Source organism: Alexandromys fortis, unplaced genomic scaffold (genome assembly GCF_014885135.2).
Source record: "Alexandromys fortis isolate MF-2015 unplaced genomic scaffold, M_Fortis_MF-2015_v1.1 scaffold_126, whole genome shotgun sequence".
Lineage (NCBI taxonomy): Eukaryota > Metazoa > Chordata > Mammalia > Rodentia > Cricetidae > Alexandromys > Alexandromys fortis.
In genome coordinates this window covers 858,764-881,783 of record NW_026068018.1, presented here as the reverse complement: position 1 = coordinate 881,783, position 23,020 = coordinate 858,764, and the positions used below count along the sequence as shown (strand labels likewise).

At 39.3% G+C, this 23,020-nt stretch overlaps 1 protein-coding gene across 1 annotated transcript in view; it reads right to left on the bottom strand.

Annotated features, from left to right (window-relative positions):
- The window catches only part of Hmcn1 (hemicentin 1), a 449,244-nt gene that overhangs the window by 310,954 nt on the left and 115,270 nt on the right, over window positions 1–23,020 (bottom strand). Inside the window, exons 3-4 of the mRNA XM_050162915.1 lie at window positions 7,473–7,631; window positions 6,434–6,556 (exon numbers count right to left, since the gene is read on the bottom strand). Coding sequence (XP_050018872.1) covers window positions 6,434–6,556; window positions 7,473–7,631 — 282 coding nt within the window. The remainder of the gene's footprint in view (window positions 1–6,433; window positions 6,557–7,472; window positions 7,632–23,020) is intronic.

Sequence of the window (23,020 nt, the reverse complement as noted above, 5' to 3'; positions counted from 1 at the left end):
GACTAAGGTCAATGGATACTTTTAATAATAAAATTAATGATTTTAATTTTTGTTCTAACTAAACAAATGGAAACACAATGTACATGTGGTTTTATTTAACCATATTAGTAACCAATAAAATCTTTCCCAGGTGCCTGGAACATGTGTTCCTAAAACAATCACTCAAGCATACGTCAACCTGAACACAACAGCGGAACAAGGGAAGTATTACACTGGCACTGGGTGGATATTGCTTTCTGATGTGTTTGTGGATATGGACATAGTATCTATATCATTTTCATGTATGAGCTCTGAGCTTTGCGCTTTAGTTTTGACATTTAATTAGGTGAATTCAAAGAAGGGTTGCTGGAAACGTTTCCACATCATCTCCACACATTTCCTGTCACCTTCTAGAATGTGAAAGCTGTCTCTGATACGTTTTCAAACTCCAGAGAAAACACTTGTTTCTACTCATTTTCAAGGTCAGCAGTAAGGTTAAATTTTGAAACGGCATCCAAAGTGAAATTCAGAGTAGAGAGGAACAAAATGGCGGATACCTCACTTCACATCTCTAATTATCCAAAACCCCGAACATTTCTCGTAATTAAGCTCATAGTCAAGAGAGCTGCTCGACATTCTAGTCAAAAGTAGCTGTTGGCCAAAAGAACAGGAAACAGCTGTGCCAAATGCTTTAGCAAAGTTTATAGGTTCTCTGGTCTAAGTAATGAACTCAGGGAAAGAGAGTGCCGACCCAACAGGGAAAACTAAAGCCAGATGATCTCTAACCTGTGAGGCATTTTGTTGCCAGGCTGTTGGACTTTCCATAGAATGTCACTTCATTTTTCTCACTGTAGTTATTTCCTTGAAGTACCTAGTGAGATCACTTCCGCATGGCCCATCGGACCTTCTTCAGTGGTGGCAGAGGAAATGTGGTCTTTAAAGAAAGGTCCCAGTACATGGTACGGTGAGGAGAGGGGATCATCCTGTCTGCTGCCCATAACAGAACCCATGGACCTGTCCAGTCCAGCCCGTGATGCACTTCCAGCCCTTCACCTCGCTTCTCCTACAGATTCTCCATAGCTTGGCGCCTGTTCCTGTCCTCTCGGTGGCTGCACCTACAGGCATCCACTCCAGGAGACTGTGGGCGACTGAGTTTTATTCTTTCCAGAGTTCCCGAGACAACCTAGCTCAAATGGTGATGAAAGGAATGCATGCATCAGAGTGCATAGGACAAAATAACCCCTCCATCTGAATTATTTTTATCACTATCATTGATGCTATCATTCTTTAAATAGTTAAATTCTTCACCTTTTAACAGTTTTATTAACTTTTATTAGCTATGATAGAGAGTAAAGCAAATTTTAATGTGAAGTAACTGTGTGAGTTTAAGGGTCTTGCAGGATTCTTCTGCAGCTCGGGGTCTGTTCCTCTTTAAGCATTTATCTGGGAAGATGATGCTTCCCAAGTGGCATTGTCCTTCTGATGACTCCGTAGGATAAGAGTGTCATCCAAGCAAAGTGTGGCTGTTCTCTTGAACAAAGGAGAAACCACTGTCTTTAAAGACTGCCAGACCGGATGACTGTTTCCATCTCCATGGGATCCTATGTACCTCACTACAAACACTCCTCATTTTCTTTCGTCTTTAGAATAGTCCTATGAGGCAATCAATGGCTGTGCCCTGTTCACAGGAGGGTCCATAGTCCCAGAATGTTGCAGAAAGTTTTTCATAGAGGTGTTCTTCTAAGCCAGAGGCAGAGAGGTCATTCAAATTCAGGTCCTTCTGGATCTAAAGCCCCAGAGTTTCCAATGCTGCCTTTGATCTCTCACCCCAGATGCAACACACACAATATATATTTCTTTGGTTTGGGACATACCACTTTAAAAATAATATTACTAGAATATTTAAACTAGAATGCATCACTAAATAAAAAGAAAGCTAGTTAATATTTATACATCTTAAACTGAAGCTCCTATAATGTAATATTAATGCTATTTTCTCGTTTTACAGCTACAAATACAATTGAAACATAGAAAACTGCATAACTTGCTTAAGGTCTCATGCCTGAGGTTTGAACAATGGTCAGGAACCTGCTACACAGGACTTGTTGGTTCTGCATCTTTGTCCCTCCAGAGCGGCTGTTTACCCATTTCCATGCCCTGGGATGCTTATCTTAAGCTCTGCTTCAACAGGACCCCAGAATTCTGCACTCCAGTGATATTTAGGGAAATATAAAAGGGTTTGATACTTAGCCACAGGGCTTCAGTTTGCCTATCCCAAGCCAAAGTTCTTCATAAGTCTTTAGTCTGCGTTTTGCTGGGTACTGTTATGAGCTTCTCCTCCTCTTCAAGCTCAGGGAGAATATAGATAGACACTCCTTACTACATCCTTAATGTTCCATTGTTCCTTGATGGCCGCCTTTAGGCCTGCCCAAACTGTGGCATACTGTCATTCGTTAAACAACCTTTGGTCCGTTTGAGTAAATCATATGCCCTCTGCTGTGATGGCTACTGATAACCCTGTCAGTAAGATAGAACATCTGCAGGAATGCTAACTCTTACTAAAATGAGAGAAGCCCACCAGGCTGAGATGTCCAGGAAGAAGTTTTTAATGGGGATGAGATGGTAGAGGTTATGCCTGTGGGAATGTGGAGAAAGGTTTGGGAGCTCAGGACAGGTGAATGACCTAATTGACAATGTATTCTTCATGCGTACCTCCCTGACACAGAATACAGCCTTTGACCCTTTTTATATCAAAGCCAGCATTAAATAGAAGGATAACCACCAAGCTTCCAAGTAAATGGAATGGCACAGTGAAGCTTGGTCGCTGTTCTGTCTTCAAAGGTGAACTAAGATGTGTATCTTAACCTGTGTTTTCAAGACACAAAAACCACCACACGGTGATTTAGAGGTCACTGGTACTCAGCCAAATAATTTCTCTTTGGGTTTCCTTTTATGTTAAATATAGGTGAAAGACACCTAGATCCTCCACATATCCCTCCTAAAAGGTCAGAAAATGAAAACTTCAAATGAACCAAAGCTCTCCTCCCACCAGGTTCTTAGACTGATTCAGTAAGTTATGAAGACAAATGCACAACACTCTTAAGTTTCCTTTAAAATGAGTACATGAAATTTTCTCATGAATAAAGCGTAAGGACTTACTGTCTGAGTTTTGTGTTCTTAAATGAGTACATATCATGAAGTCATCTATTTCCCTATGAATTCATAGCACTTGTGGAATAAAAGAATTTAAAACAATTGAAAAAGAAAAATCTCTAAATTATTATCCCAAACTTTTGTGAGTCCTATTTGGCCAATGCTACAACGCTTCCTATTAACAAACCTTCCATTCTGGTGACTTTCTTTATTGGATATATTGATTGAGACAATTTCAGCACACCTTTGTAATATCTTCACTCATAAACCAGAAAAATGAAAATTTCCAGTTTTTCCTGGCTCCTCCCACTCAGGGCTCTTTCCAGCTGTCACTTCTCCAGCACAGATGGTGGCATAATGCCCTCGGGGGTAAAGGCAAAACAGCACCACAAGGTTAGAGCCCCTTGTCTTAGTCACTGTCCTTCTGCTGTGAAGAGACATTATGACTAAGGCAACTCTTATAAAAGGAAGCATTCAGTTGAGGACTGATTTATAGTTTCAGGAGTTTAGCCCAATATCATCATGATGTGGAATATGGAGGCGTGCACAGAGCTGGAGCAGTAGCTGAGAGCTTCACATCTACAGGCAGAGGGGGAGAACTGGACCTAGCATGGGCTTTTGAAATCTCAAAGCCCGTGACACACCTACTCCAACAAGGCCACACCTCCCAAGTCTTCTCAAACAAGGCCACACCCCCCCAATGACTAAGCATTCAAATAAATGAGCCAGTGGGGGTCACTGCAATATCAGTGAGCATTTAGTCATCACATAGCCTGCCCAGTACCTTGTACAGAACATTCCACCTGCATTCTCTTTTAATATTATGGACACCCCTGAAATAGAAATTCTATTATCTCCATTTACTGAAGAAGGCAGCTAGCCTTCACAGAGCCCATGCCACAAAGAAATATGACATTTCTGGGTTCATCCACTTTTATGTAACTGGCTACTCACTTGGCTTAAGAAAAGCATCATTTCCCTAACTACAGACACTTAGCACTAAAATGAATTAGGAGATTGAACCCCGAGACTGGGCTTTCTTAGTTGTTCAGTATCCTTTACAGTTGTTTGATTGGTAGACTTGTATCAAGCTGCTGGCATCAGATCAGGATTCAGGAGTATGCACTATAAGACCCAGGAGCAGAGATTTTCCCCAAGTCACCCCTAGTCAAAATGCCTTTGTGTTGAAGATTACCACGTTGGGCGCCACTCTGTTTATGGAATGACAGGCTACATCCTGCCACCCGGCTAGCTTTACCTGAAATAATTACATGGAAACTTTATTTTTTAAATCACTGCTTGGTCCATTAGTTCTAGCCTCTTATTGGCTAATTTTTACAATTTGATTTAACCCATATTTAATAATCTGTGTAGCATCACGAGATGCGGCTTACCAGAAAAGATCTTAACCTGCATCTGTGTCCAGTGGGAGAATCATGGCGACTGGCCTGACTTGGCTTCTTTCTCCCAGAATTCTGTTCGATCTACTCTGCCTACCTAATTTTTTGTCCTATTAAAGGCCAAGGCAGTTTCTTTATTAACCAATAGACATATGACACTCCTCCGTCACCTTTGAATCTCATTGGTCCACGATAAAAGAGACATCACACCCTTTCCTGAAGGAGACTGGAGGGACACAGATTGACAGAGAAGACAAGGCTCCTACTTGCTCCTATCAAACTCTATTTTACAATTAATAAATACATAAAAATGGAAATTTTAATATTTAATTTGAGAAATTAGGATCACCTCTCACAGTCTCATCAAGCCTTAAGCTGCTGTGTCCTCACTGAAACCTGAGAGGCTGATCCCCCCCCCCCCCCCCCCCCCCCCCCCCCCCCCCCCCCCCCCCCCCCCCCCCCCCCCCCCCCCCCCCCCCCCCCCCCCCCCCCCCCCCCCCCCCCCCCCCCCCCCCCCCCCCCCCCCGCCCAGATCCGGAACATGCCTTAAGGGCTTCCAGAATCTAAGTTAAAAACAGCTTCAACCAGCAAGCTTTTCATTTCTTTCAAGCCTTTCTCATCCTATTATTACAGTGTATGGGACGAGACAAGAAACCCAGTTCCTGGGAGCCCTGCACTCTTTCCTAGGTTCTCCCCAGACATCCTACCTCTCCTTTGGGTGCTTTTGTTTTCTTTTCTCAAATTAACTGCAAGGGAGCACCTTGTAGTTGTTAGGCCCCATTCAGGAGTTTATGAATCCCTAATGGTGACGTAAGATGGGCTCAAGTTATTGCCCCCTCAACAGACATGACTTCTAAGAAAACTTTTAAATTAAAGTAACCATCCAGGTTGGTCATGGAAATAGTTGATAAAGGTATTTTTACTTAATTGTTTCTTCTGAAAAGTTGTAATTTTCTATTCATTCCATGGTGATGCAGTGAGCACTTTGGTTAGAAGACAACTATAAGCCATCTCATTCAAGGTGCAAAGGAACCTGTCATGAAGTCAGTAGATACTATATAGATCCAAAGATGAAATAAGCTAAATGTGAATTATGCTTTCTCAGACTTTATCTTTGTTCTGGTAAGTCCCTAGAAACATAAGTAGAAGTCAAATAGATAAATTAATAGGAAAATAAAATGTTATTACCACAAGTGAAACCAAGGCAGGATAATTTTTCAAACAATACATTTTTTTCTTACAATGATTTACAGAAATTTTTGCCAATATTTTTTTTTCTCAAATTCTATGGTTATTGGTCATAGATTTTAGATTTTTAACACTGGATAACAAACCTCACTGGAATTGCTTAATAATTTTCTCACATTCAACTTCAGGAACAGATCAAGCCTAATTTTACCTATTATCTTAAAGTTACTTGTCAAATAACACCAATTAACTTTTTAAACAACATGAAATACAAAGAGATTTTATTAAGCTAAGTGAGTGTTGAAATTTTAGTACTCAAATGACTTGTTACTGTAACATTATTCAATCTGGCCGGGAGGTGGTGGTACACGCCTTTAATCCCAGCACTCCGGAGGCAGAGGTAGGTGGACCTCTGTGAGTTCAAGGCCAGCCTGGTCTACAAGAGCTAGTTCCAGGACAGGCTCCAAAGCTACAGAGAGACCCTGCCTCAAAAAACCAAAAAAAAAAAAATTACTTAATCTGGAAATTAGTATTAAATAAATCTGTCTCCACACATCAGTTCATATCAATTAATCAGTTACTGACCCACGTGTCGTCTAAGGATAAGATCTGCAGGTTGTAGCTGTTTCAGAACTCAAACTCATCTCAGTTAGAGTGGCCTAGCTGACTCTGACAGAGTAGGTAACAAGATAGACCTACTTTACCAAACTGACCTCATTCACTTGCTTTTTGTCGAGATGGAACACTTGGCCAGAACTTGTAGAGGCGATTTCTTCATAGACTTTGTATCCAATATGGTTCCTGTCGTCACAGTCTCCGGTGAGCACAAATACCACCTGAGATTCGTAAAAGTAGAAGAGAGTTTAATAGATTTCCAGAAATCAATATATATTTATTAGCACCTGTTATATGCTATATAATGCAAATGAATACGGTAATTATTAACCTTATCTTCTGTTTAACCACAGGCCTGTGCAGAAACAGTTACTTAGATTTCAGAGCGAGTTTGGCTATGGAAGTGAGACCACAGCTATGTTAGCTTACCCAGTGGCCTCAATTCCTCATCTTATCGTATATCCATGCACATTGCAAAGAAGTTTGAAGACCTTACTAAAGAGGTATTGTCTATATTGTTATCTTTGGATCTGAGTTTGGTCATCTGGAAGAATCATTCTGTAAATTCTCTCTTTCTGCTCAAGACACCTTTTGGATTTCTGTTCAATCTCCGGTGTTTCCGCCATGGCCACAGAAGGGCATGCCTACATTGACCTGCTACATCTTAAAAGAAAAGCCAATAAACCAAAAGCACCTAAACATTCCTAGACCTAAACATTCCTAGGCAAGCATTAGTGGCTTAGGTTAGCTAACGTGTGCAAACATAGGAAAGTAAAATGCTGTTTTTAACTGTTGAGTTTTGCTACATGGCAGTAATTAACTAATAATGCTGAATAAATAATTCAGGAAAGACTATCCATAAAAAGTGGCATTTCAAATATAGACCTAACATATAGGGTAAGGTGTTAATAAGTACTTTAATTAATCTGCAAGCATTTCTTCTTTGTAGTCAAAACCAAAGTATCAATATGCTATTGACAAGTATGAATTTCCTACATTAGAATTAGACGACATGTACCTACTATGTTGGTAGATATGCAGTTAAATGATTATGACTTTTGATATTTATCACACACAGAGTCATCAAAAGGGATAAGCAACCTTCCACAAGCAGGTCTAGGGACGATGCCTACTTACTTGGGATTGTTTCTGCTGAATCAGCTGCAGCACCTCATGGGTGAGCCGGTAATCCTTGGATCGTGCATCAGTGAAAACATAGATGAAGGAACCAGGAAGGGAAATTTCCAAGGCAATTTTTATAGCGCCAATACTCATTTCTGGACAGTCACCGCCACCCTGTTGAACAGAAAGCAAGATGAAATCATTTCATGAAGAAATGGGTATTTCTGTCCTAAGTGACTTTAGGAATTTAAAGGTCAAACAATTACTCTTTACTTTTATTTTTCTGACAGTTTGCTACCAGATGAATCACTTTTGTGAGGAGAGGATGAGAAAAGATATAAATTGATACAGACCTGGAAAAACTCTGTACTTAGGGGAAAATTTTATTCTTCCTGAGGTTACAATAACATGACCTCCCCTCTTTCAAACTTGCTCTTTGGGATTAGCTGGCCTAGTCACTCTTCAGATACACTCCGAATGCTTTGTGTTTTAAGGGTTCTTGAAATATTTTCTTTCTTACAACCTTTGAGTAGTTCTTATTACAATAAATAACCTTGAATGAGTGTATACTTGGGAAGTGAGAACTAGTCACTACTTGTAACTGATATCTGAGATATTAACTGGTATCAGAAAACAGGAAGAGTATTCTCTCTGTAGGCCAAGCATCAGAGCTCCAGGGAAAGGAAAATGTTTCTGTAAGAACTAGCAGACAATCTCAGGGAAGTCGGGAAAGTTAGGAATACCGAGTAAAAAGGAAATATTTGAGTAACATATGTTGGAATGTACAATAGTTTATTTTTTCTGCCCTAGATGTAAGCGCACTTTTATAATTCAAATGACAGTTTCTCTAACTTTCATATTTCCACACACCAATTATAGCTGCATTAATTTTATAAAGTTTATAATAAAATAAAAGAAAGTTTTGTCTTAAATCAAAAGGTAGATAGATGAATTTTACTTTTAACCAACTTCTAATACAATAAATCATTTCAAATTTTGAATTAAAAATTATCAGTAATTGTCTGTGTATGTTTTCTGGACTCATGGAACTGATGGGAGGGAAAGTTGACACTATGAATTGCAGTGATAAGTGCTAAAAATTGCTTAAATGTTTCCAGCATCTCAATGTTTTAAACGCCTTTGTAGACACCTATGCCTTTTATTGAATTCTTTAAAAAATAACATAACCTTGTCAAAAAAATGCAGCACAAGAAAATATAGACACACCAAAAAGAATTTGTAGCATGGAACTTGATCTATGAAAAGCTACATTAATTTAAAAAATCCTTTTATTTGTAATAATACTCTCTACTTATATTAATGCAATACCTACTCTGAATTAAGTACTGAGACAATATTAGTATATATACTATATAGCTTACTCTTTATATAAATTAACATTTTTATTGTTGTTAACATATTTGATTGACAAAACACTAAATGGTGAAAAATCCTTCCCAAGTGACAGAGTTATCAAGTGAAGAAGTGGAGACTGAGCCCCATTCTGCCTGGGAGGAGACTTTTGCTGACTTCTGTTCTACAGAGTAGAGGCTTGCCTAAGATATGATCAAAACAGAGAAAGAAAATTCTCATTGTTCAGGCTGCTCCACCAAATACTGTTCCTGCTTAGATTGTGGTCTTGTTGAGTTTAATTATGACGCACACTCCCTTCCCTTTTCCCCGCAGAACAAAGCAGTGCTCTGCTGTCGTCTGAAGAATGGAAGCATGAGTGGATGGATGTGAGTGAGCAAACATGCAGATGGTGTTGTGAAAGGCAGCTGACACAATCTAGGTACACGTGCTGCATTCCCTCCGCACTCCCTTCTAACTCAGCCTCTCTCACTTCAAGTGATAGCATCCTAGAGCTGAAGGAACCCTCTAAAAGCACAAGGACCAAAGCGGCTCTTTAACCACGAATAGGCAAACAAAATATAGAAACATATATGTACGTATGTATACATATATAGAAATATACATGTAAGTACATGTATGCGTATATATTTCTACACATGTTTATTATAAGTAGTATATGAAACTTCTTCCATCTTTGCTCTTTCTCACTCTCTCTTCTTCCTTACTCTTTCCTCTCTCCCTCTTTTCTGCCCCCCCCCCCGTTTTCCCTCTTTGTATGCGGTGAGGTTTTTTTTTTAAACAGGAGAAAATAATCATGATTGTGTACCTAAAGATATCAACAAAATCACAGAAACATGCACCTACACAAATTAAAGATAGCATAAAGATGAGCGACATAATACAACAACTTCAGCAATTGCCAAAGCAAGTAATAGGGAGGGTCTGATTTGATAAACTTTGGAGTTTTTCTTTGAACTTTGCATATCAGTATCAGTATCAATAAAATATCAGTATCAGTAGGAACATTCTTGCCCAGTCTTCTGATCCTCATTTTGTTTTTATAATTCTACAGAGAGCTACAGTTTGCTAAGTTGTGGAAGATACTTCAAATGTAAAAACATTTACTGAAAAAAAAAATAGAAGCATGTGACCTTTCAACAGTAAACGCTGCTTCTGGAATAAACTTTGCACATGCTGCAGCCTCAGAGCTACAGTTACGTCCAATAATGAATTCCTGGAAAGCGAGATTATCCAATGAATGGAAATCTTATCAGTGGAGGAAGCAATAAAACACAGATTGTCTTGCTGTCTCTTCTAAATACAAGACAGGGTGGGAAGAAGCTGGAATAAACTGAACCCTTGAACTCTGAGGAGTTAGAGAAATTTGAGGACTCTCTCCAAACCCTAAAGGGAAGATGTTATCAAAGGAAAGGTCAAGGAAGGAGGCCAGCCAGCCGCAGAGCAGCCGCTCTCCCATACTGCATTGCTCCTCAGCAGCCCACTTCATTCTTCCTTGAGTTTATTTTCGGTGACCCAGGCCTCGATTTTCTTTCTTTCTTTTTCTATCTAACTCAAAGCTGTCAAAACCTGACAAATCCCAAACTAATTCATTTTTCAGACAAGAGTCTTGCTATATGGCTCCAGCTATCCTCTAACTCGTAGTCTTTCTGCCTGGGCCTCTGTGATATTTGGATTTCCAGTCCTATGTCACCATGCTCCACTCTAAGAACTCTGTATAGGAATTACAATGCTTACCGTTAGTTTAACATGATTGGGTTCTGCTGAATTTTGAGTCTTGTCTCAAAGTCAGGCTAGAGTCGCCTGGCACAGAATGGACATGCTGAAAATGTCTTAGTTGTGCAGTTTGTACTTTACAGAGAAATTGGATGTGAAACCCAGTTTCAATTAATCAATATTTTACAACCTTCAGTTATGGATATCACCAGCGACTCTCGACCATGAGACCATAATGCACATGTGGAAATGATCGGGTTATATTAAACCTCATTCTAAACTGTGTTCAAAGCAAGGCTAAAATAAATCAGCCCAATGGCAGAGTTCACAGGCACAAGTGCTGCCCTTCATCCCGGGTAGGAGTCCCCAGATCATGCTAATGCATGTCACATACCCAGGAACGTCACATACCCAAGACTGTCACCTTTGTAATATGCTACCTTTGCTACAAAGAAATGGTGAAGTAAGTTTTCATAAGGTGGGCTTCAAATTAAAGCCTCAGTGGCCGATCTTTATGTTGGATGCTGTAAACAGCAACAGTCATTCCCATGCTTTTTGGTTATCAACTGTCAGTCAAGAAGGTAACTCATCAGCAAGTGACCTGCCAACGTGTTGGCACTTTTATAGTAAGTGAAGCTTTGTTGAGTCCCAGAAGAGGATCCACTGATTACAATTCAAATATTCATAGGGAATATATGATGTTTCATGCAGCTGATACGTTAAACGGGAATTAAGAAAAGTAAGTACTATAATGGTCCCATAATCCAGGAGTCTCTTCTTGTTTCACAAGAGGTGTAACAGAAAGCAGCCCATTGAAGAAGGCAATGGGATGAAGGCCAGCAAGTGTAACGTATGTGCCACCTGACACCACCTCACTCCGAAGGCATGCAGAGGTACGCAGGCTAAACTACAGGCAAAATGTGAAACTGATTGTATGGTAATCCCAGTTTCATCCTGGTGGCACTGTCTCTTCCCGGCTATATCTACTTAGTATAGAACGTCTTCCTTTGTTCTTCAAGGGCTCTGTGCTGTTTCACTGTTAACTCTTTTCTCATCAAATTAAGACAAGAGTCCTTCTCTAGAGGGTGTGGATCTTTGATCATGCTTCCTAGATGGCCCTGTTTGCTCAGAAGACAAGACCCAGAAGGCAGCCAGGCGGGACCAATGCTGTCCTTGCAGCCGTTATTGCTGCACTAAACACTAGGTATTCATACTGTCAAAATCTGCTCCAGGCAGCCCAGTTTCCCCCAGCCCCTGCTCCCCGCTTGTTCCTCCCTGCTACTTCTAGCTGTCTATCCAAGTCTCTCTTCTTTATGCTTCAACGCTCACATGCACATTTTTAATGCTTTGTGGTACATTTGATGATGTTTTTATTACAGATGAGTCCATGAAGAATGTAATATTGACTATTTACTCTAATATGATAAAATATATATTTATACTACACACTTTTATGACTTTGTAAAAGTGGATTAGTACAATTCATTTTACTAATAAAACTAATTTTGAAAGCTTATAATTTATGAAGATGTTCCCATGAGGAAGTTTTATATAGACAGGGTTCCTGGTCATTAACTAACCAATAAAACAATCTGCTAAAATGGGGACTGCATATACAATACAGTAGACAAATGAGGATTATTAAAAATCAACACGTACAAAGAAAGATGGAGCCTTGGTTTAAAAGTTTATATGCAGAAACCCAAGGGACTTAGCTGATGACTAGACCACTATGCACTAATGTGATGTGTCTGCCAACAAGAGCAGATACAGGGCTCCAGCATCAGCAGATGTTGGCGCCCAGATGTTACTGTGTGCAGGTCCCAGGTGTCATCTTCGGACAAAAACCAGGACTGAAATTTCTAGTTAGAGCTGTTTGGCTCTTGAGTACTGATAGCGCCCTGGGAAGGATCCAAGCATCTGACAGTTAATTGCAAAGACAACATTCAAAGTCACTTTCAATTCCAAGGCTCCACAACTAATCTTCCATTTTTCACAAGACCCAAGAAGTAAAACTAAAGGTCTCTTGGAGAAATAAGTGCTTCTGACCTATTTAGACTGAGAAGAAACCTCTCAATTTTCCTTTCTATTGATTTGATTAGAAGAAACGTAGTCACTTTACTCTAGTAAACCTCCCTTTGGCAAGGAAGCATTCTGACTTCCAACCACCATCTAAAAGCAGACAGAACCAGATCTGTTCATTACTGTGGGGAACGGACAGCCCCTTGGTGGGTTAAGTAGCAGATAGGGACTGAATCATGCATCATATGCTAGCAAACTGTTTCTCACCAGGAGCCTCAAGTGTTAATTTTGCAGAGCGTTATGTATTTATCCTTAAAAATCAGTCTCACACAGGTGCATTTTGAAAGAAACATCGAGAAACTTCCCATTCCCATCCACACCTATTCTGCTCTAGCCATCTGTATATTCGGCTTTCCAAACAAACAGAATATGCTTCTATAATCTTTGTCTTTGGACATTCCCCCAAAGGGTCATTTTAAAAGATCAATCATTCCTTTAGTTCCGGATACGGCACCAGAAAGGGTAGCTGAAAATGAGGCACGCATTTCCACAGGTGTCCTCCACTCTCAAGTCTCTCTTATTTACCTTTGAGGACACAGGGTAGCCCTCAAGGGACTTTTACTCTTTCAGAAACTCTAACAAACCTCTCAGAAGCAAACTAGTTGTCAAGATGTTTCATTGGCCACCGATCAGTTATCATACTAAAGCTTCCATCATCATCATCATCATCATCCAACTACATAAAAAGTACCTGTAGTCACTCTTAAATAAACGTGGCCCCTCTAATTTAGTAGAAATTTTCTAAGGAGAGAGAGTAACTTTCTAATTACAATTAACTTCACCATTTTCTGCTCGGCAATTTTAGGTGAGCTCTTGAGTAATTACTCAAGAGCTGTTGGGAAGAAAGAATAGAGGTAAAACATAATTGAGAAATAAATTCATTTTGATAAGGATAAAGTCAGCCCTAGACTCCAGCTGCCTTTGATTATCTACTTTCCTGCTTTGAACTAAAAATAAAGGAGAAATTTTGTAAGTAAATATGTTAATTTGATTATATTAACAAGGTCACTTAAAGCATTAGTTGGAAGAAAACTAACAGAGCAATAAAGGGGCTGATTCAGGCACGAAAAGCCCCCAGTTTTGTTTGGTTTGATTAATAATTTTTTTGAGATTATAATATAATTATATTACTTCTCCTTCCTCTTCCTCTCTCCATGGCTTCCCATGAACCTCCAGCTTACTCTCATTTTAAATTCATGACCTCTTTTTCTTTAATTGTTGTTACATACATATATACATGGATATATAAATGTATGTATATAAACACACATGAAAACATACACATGTGTGTATGTGTGTATAAATGTATATTGAGTGTGTGTGTGCGAGACAGAGAAAGAGAGAGACTATATGAATGTGGTCAGTCTTGGTGCTCAAAATTTGGGGAACTAAGTGAGATATGCCACGTAATATCTCAACACTGGTATTTAATCATTTGTGAGAAGACATAGCAATGTTTTGGAAGTTTTAAACTGAAATAATGCTTTGACCTAGAAACACTTGCAAAACTTACCCTCGGGCACACATTCCATAACTAACACAAATGAATGTCTTAAGTAGGTGGAGAGTGTGTCCCTTCAAGAAACAGTACAAGGAGCAGCGGCAGTAGCCGCCACTTCCAGCTTTGGATCAGATGCCACAATTCACTCCTGAAGGCTGCACATGCATTACAAATTAGACTTTTCAATCAAAGTATTTTCCCCAAGTTAAACAATTAAGTACACGTCATTCTTTTAGAGTCTATATTTTGTAACTACAGATAGATGTAAATATATGGATGTATTTTATATATAGTAAATATAAATAAGAAGCGTAAGTCATATATATGTTAAAAGGAAAATCTTTTTAATATAAAAACATGTGAACTACAGCACCAAATGTAAAAATAAAATCTTCTAAACATTTACATAACATTTACATCCATGGTGATGTATAACCCATTCTCTTTTGGTTTTGCATCAGGTTTTATTTTATTTGGTTTCTTTGTTTGGCATCTTACTATAGAAGTAAGGAGTGCACTTGCTCCAGCTGTGTGACTCAGAACAAAAGAAGTTACATAAAGCACTTCCTGTCTGCCACTGCAAATTCTTCTAAAGCTGGCATTATCTTGGCTTCCATTTGTGAACACTGTTTGCCAGCTTAGCCATAGTGTCTCACGGTCTCTGTTGGCGGAGAATTTCAGTGTCAACCATTCTTCTGGGACAGTCAAACATCTCCCCCACACATCCATCCACTGCATGTACACCCTGTGCTCCTCCCTCTGCTTCTGTTAAGGACGGAGAGAAATCAGACCCCACCCTGATCTTCTTATACTCTGTCCTCCTGCTATGGGAACATAGCTGTCCCACATACATCTGGGTTTTTAAAAAGTCTATTCCATTAAATGTTACAAAAGAAAGTAAGTTCTGTGGGAACTGAGGGAGGATCAACAGTATATACAAAAGCTGTGAGTGCTATTTAATTATGTAGAAATCTCTTGATTATTATTTTCTGTGGAATTTTCTCTTGCTATTTCCAATGTTTGACTAATGCACTTTTTGTTCTTTAAAACATTTGGATAAAATACTTAAAAGCGTAACAGTGCCAATAATATTTTCTAAAACTCAACAGGCTTTATAATTTCTTACAAAGAATGTGACCCCAGGCAGCACTCTTCCCTGAATATTTACAGCGTTATTAATTGCCAAGCCATGTGCACTCTGAACACCATTTGTTGTCCTTTGGCCTTCCCTCCTTGTCCCCAGAGAGAAAGTTCATTTGCCTTTAAACTCACTTCTCTGTCAACAAGATGAAAAGGAATAAAACACAATTAATGCAATAAACATAACGATTTAAATGTAGTAACTTTTGTCCTTTTTTTCTTGGAAATGTTTAGATTGGTTTTCTTATTCCATTTCTCTATGGGAAAATAAACTAAGATGGATGCGGTGTTAATGGAGAAGTATTTAATGTACTTCAAACTGAATCCCCTTTTCTTATTTTCAAAATCAAGTTAGATGTGAAAAGAATGTTTTCAGATGTTTGCTCTTCCACAAATCCAAGGTTTAAAAATGTAGCAATTCTTACTTTGCTCAATGCCAGTGATTGGGCAGGGGGAGGAGAGGTCCAGAAATTATACCCCAAATAAAATCTACTATCCTACACAAAAATTTTATAAAATATATAACATACTTAGTTTTTCATACTAATTTTTGAAACAATAAAATATTTTCCACAAAAGAACAAAGAGAAAACCTATTTCTTAGATTAAACACGAAGTACTAGTACAGTCTAGAGTTGCTGGACTGTTTTTTTTTTAATCTGACCCTTACTTAATACAATTTTTTGCCTTAATTAGGAAAAAAAAAGAAGCATTTGCTAGAAATTTTCAAATTAAAATACTCCCGTGGTATTCTTTTTTTTTTTCTTTTTTCTTTTTTTTTTTTTTTTTTTTGGTTTTTCAAGACAGGGTTTTTCTGTATAGCCACAGCCATTATGAAACTCACTTTAACTCACTTTGTAGAGCAGGCTTGCCTCGAACTTATAAAGATCTGCCTACATCAGCCTCCCAAGGACTGGGATTAAAGGTGTGAGCCCCACTGTCCAACTCTAAACACTTTCTTATATCTCACAGATTACAGATATTTAAACTGCAAATAATTCAACCAATCCATATATCTTTTTTAAATTTCATAATAAAACATGAAATGACCCAAAGATGCACTAATGTAAATAAACCATGTCTATTTAAAGTCATAAGACTTTACAAGATTTTTGTTTCCCTTCCTTACTCAGTCACCAAAGTTATTTAAATAGCATACTATATGACTTTGATGTGCCTTGCTCTCCTGCAGAAAAAAGAAAGGCCAGTTTGCAATTGTCATCGTGAATACAAAGCACAACCCAAATGCTCCATGGGAGTTCTTTCAAAGGAATTCATATCCCCCTTATGCCTTTCCTTTCACAGCCCCGACACCATCAGTTCAGGCTAGGAATGCGTGAGGAACCGGGTAAGTATATAAAGCATCATAGACACTGTCTGTATACTTATCCTAGGTCACAGAACAGTCCTCAAATAAAACATCCTTTCTTTTAACTCTTCCATCGCCTCTTTACTATGGAAAAATAAGAAGCAAAAATTAGATTGTCCATGGCATTCTTATTTATGTTGAACCATAGAAAAAATTGATTTTTATTCTACCATTGGTGTGTGCCTTTTCTAAACAAAACACTTTAGAAAGCAATCTTTTAAAATTCATTATATAAAAAATATGAAAGGGTGTATCCAGATTGCTGAGTCTATGTAAAAAAGAGCTCATTCAAACAGCACTTGCTTCAGCACCGCTCTTGTTCTGACTTCCTTTTGCCCTCTCATGAGCTGACTCTCCAACAGTGATGCACTGCTCACTAGCTGTTTCAGTCCTAGATGTCACACATGGGTGACAGCTTTCTCTCCATTAAAATCTGTCTTTTCCATTACAGTGCCAATTAAAAAGAAAGAAAGGCACTAAATGGGGAAGATGGCTAATCTCCCTCAAGCCACATGGAGTTTAAATGCATTTTTCAGATACTTTAAAAGTAGGCACAGTAAGTGTGGTAGTTAAGGGCCCTTGTAAACCAGAAGCAGATATGCAAGAAATAGATTCGGTTTGGTTAGCTCTGACAGAGTTGAACTTGATAGTTTATTTTAGCTTCTAATCAAAATAGCATCAGCTAAATGAACAGATTTATTTCTTTTCCTGTTTGTTTTGGTCCTGTTAAAACCATGCAACTCACTGGCCAATTTCTCCTCAAACAACATTTCTTTGTCCCTTCTAAGAAATATTCCTCCAGGTATTTAAGTCAACTACATCCTGTGTTGAGATGGCTCTTCTTTCTTTCTTTCTTTCTTTCTTTCTTTCTTTCTTTCTTTCTTTCTTTCTTTGTTTCTTTCATTTGTTTGTTGGTTTGGTATGTACGCGTGCGTGCATGTGTGCGTGAGTGTGCATGCATGTCTCAATAAGATGGATTACTGAGGGGTATCCATTCTATTTTCTGCATTTTATGAGCTTGGATAAGGTCAGGATTGTCTCTATGAGGAACTGTGGGATAAACTTTCCTGTTCAAACTTACTTTTCAAAGGCAGTGCGTTCTGCTCCCTCTCGGGAACCTCATTACCATTACAGATATGTGGCTGCAGTTCCTAACACAAGCTTCAAACAGTTCTCAGAAACAAGACACAAAACCCAGAAGCAAGGCAGAGGCTCATTTTGCAGGGCTTCTCCTTCTAAACCACATGTTCTCCACTCCCCATCTCCTCTGCCCCCCACTTGTTACTCACACAGAAGGGTGTGTATGCTTCCCTGTTGTTGTATTTAGCCTAAACGAGACGCTGATGAGAACAGTCACGTCCTCCCACCATTTTTGATGAATACTATGCACTATGTATACTTTAGATGTCATTATGAAAAAATCCACATGTTCATAAGACTAAGGTCAATGGATACTTTTAATAATAAAATTAATGATTTTAATTTTTGTTCTAACTAAACAAATGGAAACACAATGTACATGTGGTTTTATTTAACCATATTAGTAACCAATAAAATCTTTCCCAGGTGCCTGGAACATGTGTTCCTAAAACAATCACTCAAGCATACGTCAACCTGAACACAACAGCGGAACAAGGGAAGTATTACACTGGCACTGGGTGGATATTGCTTTCTGATGTGTTTGTGGATATGGACATAGTATCTATATCATTTTCATGTATGAGCTCTGAGCTTTGCGCTTTAGTTTTGACATTTAATTAGGTGAATTCAAAGAAGGGTTGCTGGAAACGTTTCCACATCATCTCCACACATTTCCTGTCACCTTCTAGAATGTGAAAGCTGTCTCTGATACGTTTTCAAACTCCAGAGAAAACACTTGTTTCTACTCATTTTCAAGGTCAGCAGTAAGGTTAAATTTTGAAACGGCATCCAAAGTGAAATTCAGAGTAGAGAGGAACAAAATGGCGGATACCTCACTTCACATCTCTAATTATCCAAAACCCCGAACATTTCTCGTAATTAAGCTCATAGTCAAGAGAGCTGCTCGACATTCTAGTCAAAAGTAGCTGTTGGCCAAAAGAACAGGAAACAGCTGTGCCAAATGCTTTAGCAAAGTTTATAGGTTCTCTGGTCTAAGTAATGAACTCAGGGAAAGAGAGTGCCGACCCAACAGGGAAAACTAAAGCCAGATGATCTCTAACCTGTGAGGCATTTTGTTGCCAGGCTGTTGGACTTTCCATAGAATGTCACTTCATTTTTCTCACTGTAGTTATTTCCTTGAAGTACCTAGTGAGATCACTTCCGCATGGCCCATCGGACCTTCTTCAGTGGTGGCAGAGGAAATGTGGTCTTTAAAGAAAGGTCCCAGTACATGGTACGGTGAGGAGAGGGGATCATCCTGTCTGCTGCCCATAACAGAACCCATGGACCTGTCCAGTCCAGCCCGTGATGCACTTCCAGCCCTTCACCTCGCTTCTCCTACAGATTCTCCATAGCTTGGCGCCTGTTCCTGTCCTCTCGGTGGCTGCACCTACAGGCATCCACTCCAGGAGACTGTGGGCGACTGAGTTTTATTCTTTCCAGAGTTCCCGAGACAACCTAGCTCAAATGGTGATGAAAGGAATGCATGCATCAGAGTGCATAGGACAAAATAACCCCTCCATCTGAATTATTTTTATCACTATCATTGATGCTATCATTCTTTAAATAGTTAAATTCTTCACCTTTTAACAGTTTTATTAACTTTTATTAGCTATGATAGAGAGTAAAGCAAATTTTAATGTGAAGTAACTGTGTGAGTTTAAGGGTCTTGCAGGATTCTTCTGCAGCTCGGGGTCTGTTCCTCTTTAAGCATTTATCTGGGAAGATGATGCTTCCCAAGTGGCATTGTCCTTCTGATGACTCCGTAGGATAAGAGTGTCATCCAAGCAAAGTGTGGCTGTTCTCTTGAACAAAGGAGAAACCACTGTCTTTAAAGACTGCCAGACCGGATGACTGTTTCCATCTCCATGGGATCCTATGTACCTCACTACAAACACTCCTCATTTTCTTTCGTCTTTAGAATAGTCCTATGAGGCAATCAATGGCTGTGCCCTGTTCACAGGAGGGTCCATAGTCCCAGAATGTTGCAGAAAGTTTTTCATAGAGGTGTTCTTCTAAGCCAGAGGCAGAGAGGTCATTCAAATTCAGGTCCTTCTGGATCTAAAGCCCCAGAGTTTCCAATGCTGCCTTTGATCTCTCACCCCAGATGCAACACACACAATATATATTTCTTTGGTTTGGGACATACCACTTTAAAAATAATATTACTAGAATATTTAAACTAGAATGCATCACTAAATAAAAAGAAAGCTAGTTAATATTTATACATCTTAAACTGAAGCTCCTATAATGTAATATTAATGCTATTTTCTCGTTTTACAGCTACAAATACAATTGAAACATAGAAAACTGCATAACTTGCTTAAGGTCTCATGCCTGAGGTTTGAACAATGGTCAGGAACCTGCTACACAGGACTTGTTGGTTCTGCATCTTTGTCCCTCCAGAGCGGCTGTTTACCCATTTCCATGCCCTGGGATGCTTATCTTAAGCTCTGCTTCAACAGGACCCCAGAATTCTGCACTCCAGTGATATTTAGGGAAATATAAAAGGGTTTGATACTTAGCCACAGGGCTTCAGTTTGCCTATCCCAAGCCAAAGTTCTTCATAAGTCTTTAGTCTGCGTTTTGCTGGGTACTGTTATGAGCTTCTCCTCCTCTTCAAGCTCAGGGAGAATATAGATAGACACTCCTTACTACATCCTTAATGTTCCATTGTTCCTTGATGGCCGCCTTTAGGCCTGCCCAAACTGTGGCATACTGTCATTCGTTAAACAACCTTTGGTCCGTTTGAGTAAATCATATGCCCTCTGCTGTGATGGCTACTGATAACCCTGTCAGTAAGATAGAACATCTGCAGGAATGCTAACTCTTACTAAAATGAGAGAAGCCCACCAGGCTGAGATGTCCAGGAAGAAGTTTTTAATGGGGATGAGATGGTAGAGGTTATGCCTGTGGGAATGTGGAGAAAGGTTTGGGAGCTCAGGACAGGTGAATGACCTAATTGACAATGTATTCTTCATGCGTACCTCCCTGACACAGAATACAGCCTTTGACCCTTTTTATATCAAAGCCAGCATTAAATAGAAGGATAACCACCAAGCTTCCAAGTAAATGGAATGGCACAGTGAAGCTTGGTCGCTGTTCTGTCTTCAAAGGTGAACTAAGATGTGTATCTTAACCTGTGTTTTCAAGACACAAAAACCACCACACGGTGATTTAGAGGTCACTGGTACTCAGCCAAATAATTTCTCTTTGGGTTTCCTTTTATGTTAAATATAGGTGAAAGACACCTAGATCCTCCACATATCCCTCCTAAAAGGTCAGAAAATGAAAACTTCAAATGAACCAAAGCTCTCCTCCCACCAGGTTCTTAGACTGATTCAGTAAGTTATGAAGACAAATGCACAACACTCTTAAGTTTCCTTTAAAATGAGTACATGAAATTTTCTCATGAATAAAGCGTAAGGACTTACTGTCTGAGTTTTGTGTTCTTAAATGAGTACATATCATGAAGTCATCTATTTCCCTATGAATTCATAGCACTTGTGGAATAAAAGAATTTAAAACAATTGAAAAAGAAAAATCTCTAAATTATTATCCCAAACTTTTGTGAGTCCTATTTGGCCAATGCTACAACGCTTCCTATTAACAAACCTTCCATTCTGGTGACTTTCTTTATTGGATATATTGATTGAGACAATTTCAGCACACCTTTGTAATATCTTCACTCATAAACCAGAAAAATGAAAATTTCCAGTTTTTCCTGGCTCCTCCCACTCAGGGCTCTTTCCAGCTGTCACTTCTCCAGCACAGATGGTGGCATAATGCCCTCGGGGGTAAAGGCAAAACAGCACCACAAGGTTAGAGCCCCTTGTCTTAGTCACTGTCCTTCTGCTGTGAAGAGACATTATGACTAAGGCAACTCTTATAAAAGGAAGCATTCAGTTGAGGACTGATTTATAGTTTCAGGAGTTTAGCCCAATATCATCATGATGTGGAATATGGAGGCGTGCACAGAGCTGGAGCAGTAGCTGAGAGCTTCACATCTACAGGCAGAGGGGGAGAACTGGACCTAGCATGGGCTTTTGAAATCTCAAAGCCCGTGACACACCTACTCCAACAAGGCCACACCTCCCAAGTCTTCTCAAACAAGGCCACACCCCCCCAATGACTAAGCATTCAAATAAATGAGCCAGTGGGGGTCACTGCAATATCAGTGAGCATTTAGTCATCACATAGCCTGCCCAGTACCTTGTACAGAACATTCCACCTGCATTCTCTTTTAATATTATGGACACCCCTGAAATAGAAATTCTATTATCTCCATTTACTGAAGAAGGCAGCTAGCCTTCACAGAGCCCATGCCACAAAGAAATATGACATTTCTGGGTTCATCCACTTTTATGTAACTGGCTACTCACTTGGCTTAAGAAAAGCATCATTTCCCTAACTACAGACACTTAGCACTAAAATGAATTAGGAGATTGAACCCCGAGACTGGGCTTTCTTAGTTGTTCAGTATCCTTTACAGTTGTTTGATTGGTAGACTTGTATCAAGCTGCTGGCATCAGATCAGGATTCAGGAGTATGCACTATAAGACCCAGGAGCAGAGATTTTCCCCAAGTCACCCCTAGTCAAAATGCCTTTGTGTTGAAGATTACCACGTTGGGCGCCACTCTGTTTATGGAATGACAGGCTACATCCTGCCACCCGGCTAGCTTTACCTGAAATAATTACATGGAAACTTTATTTTTTAAATCACTGCTTGGTCCATTAGTTCTAGCCTCTTATTGGCTAATTTTTACAATTTGATTTAACCCATATTTAATAATCTGTGTAGCATCACGAGATGCGGCTTACCAGAAAAGATCTTAACCTGCATCTGTGTCCAGTGGGAGAATCATGGCGACTGGCCTGACTTGGCTTCTTTCTCCCAGAATTCTGTTCGATCTACTCTGCCTACCTAATTTTTTGTCCTATTAAAGGCCAAGGCAGTTTCTTTATTAACCAATAGACATATGACACTCCTCCGTCACCTTTGAATCTCATTGGTCCACGATAAAAGAGACATCACACCCTTTCCTGAAGGAGACTGGAGGGACACAGATTGACAGAGAAGACAAGGCTCCTACTTGCTCCTATCAAACTCTATTTTACAATTAATAAATACATAAAAATGGAAATTTTAATATTTAATTTGAGAAATTAGGATCACCTCTCACAGTCTCATCAAGCCTTAAGCTGCTGTGTCCTCACTGAAACCTGAGAGGCTGATCCAACTC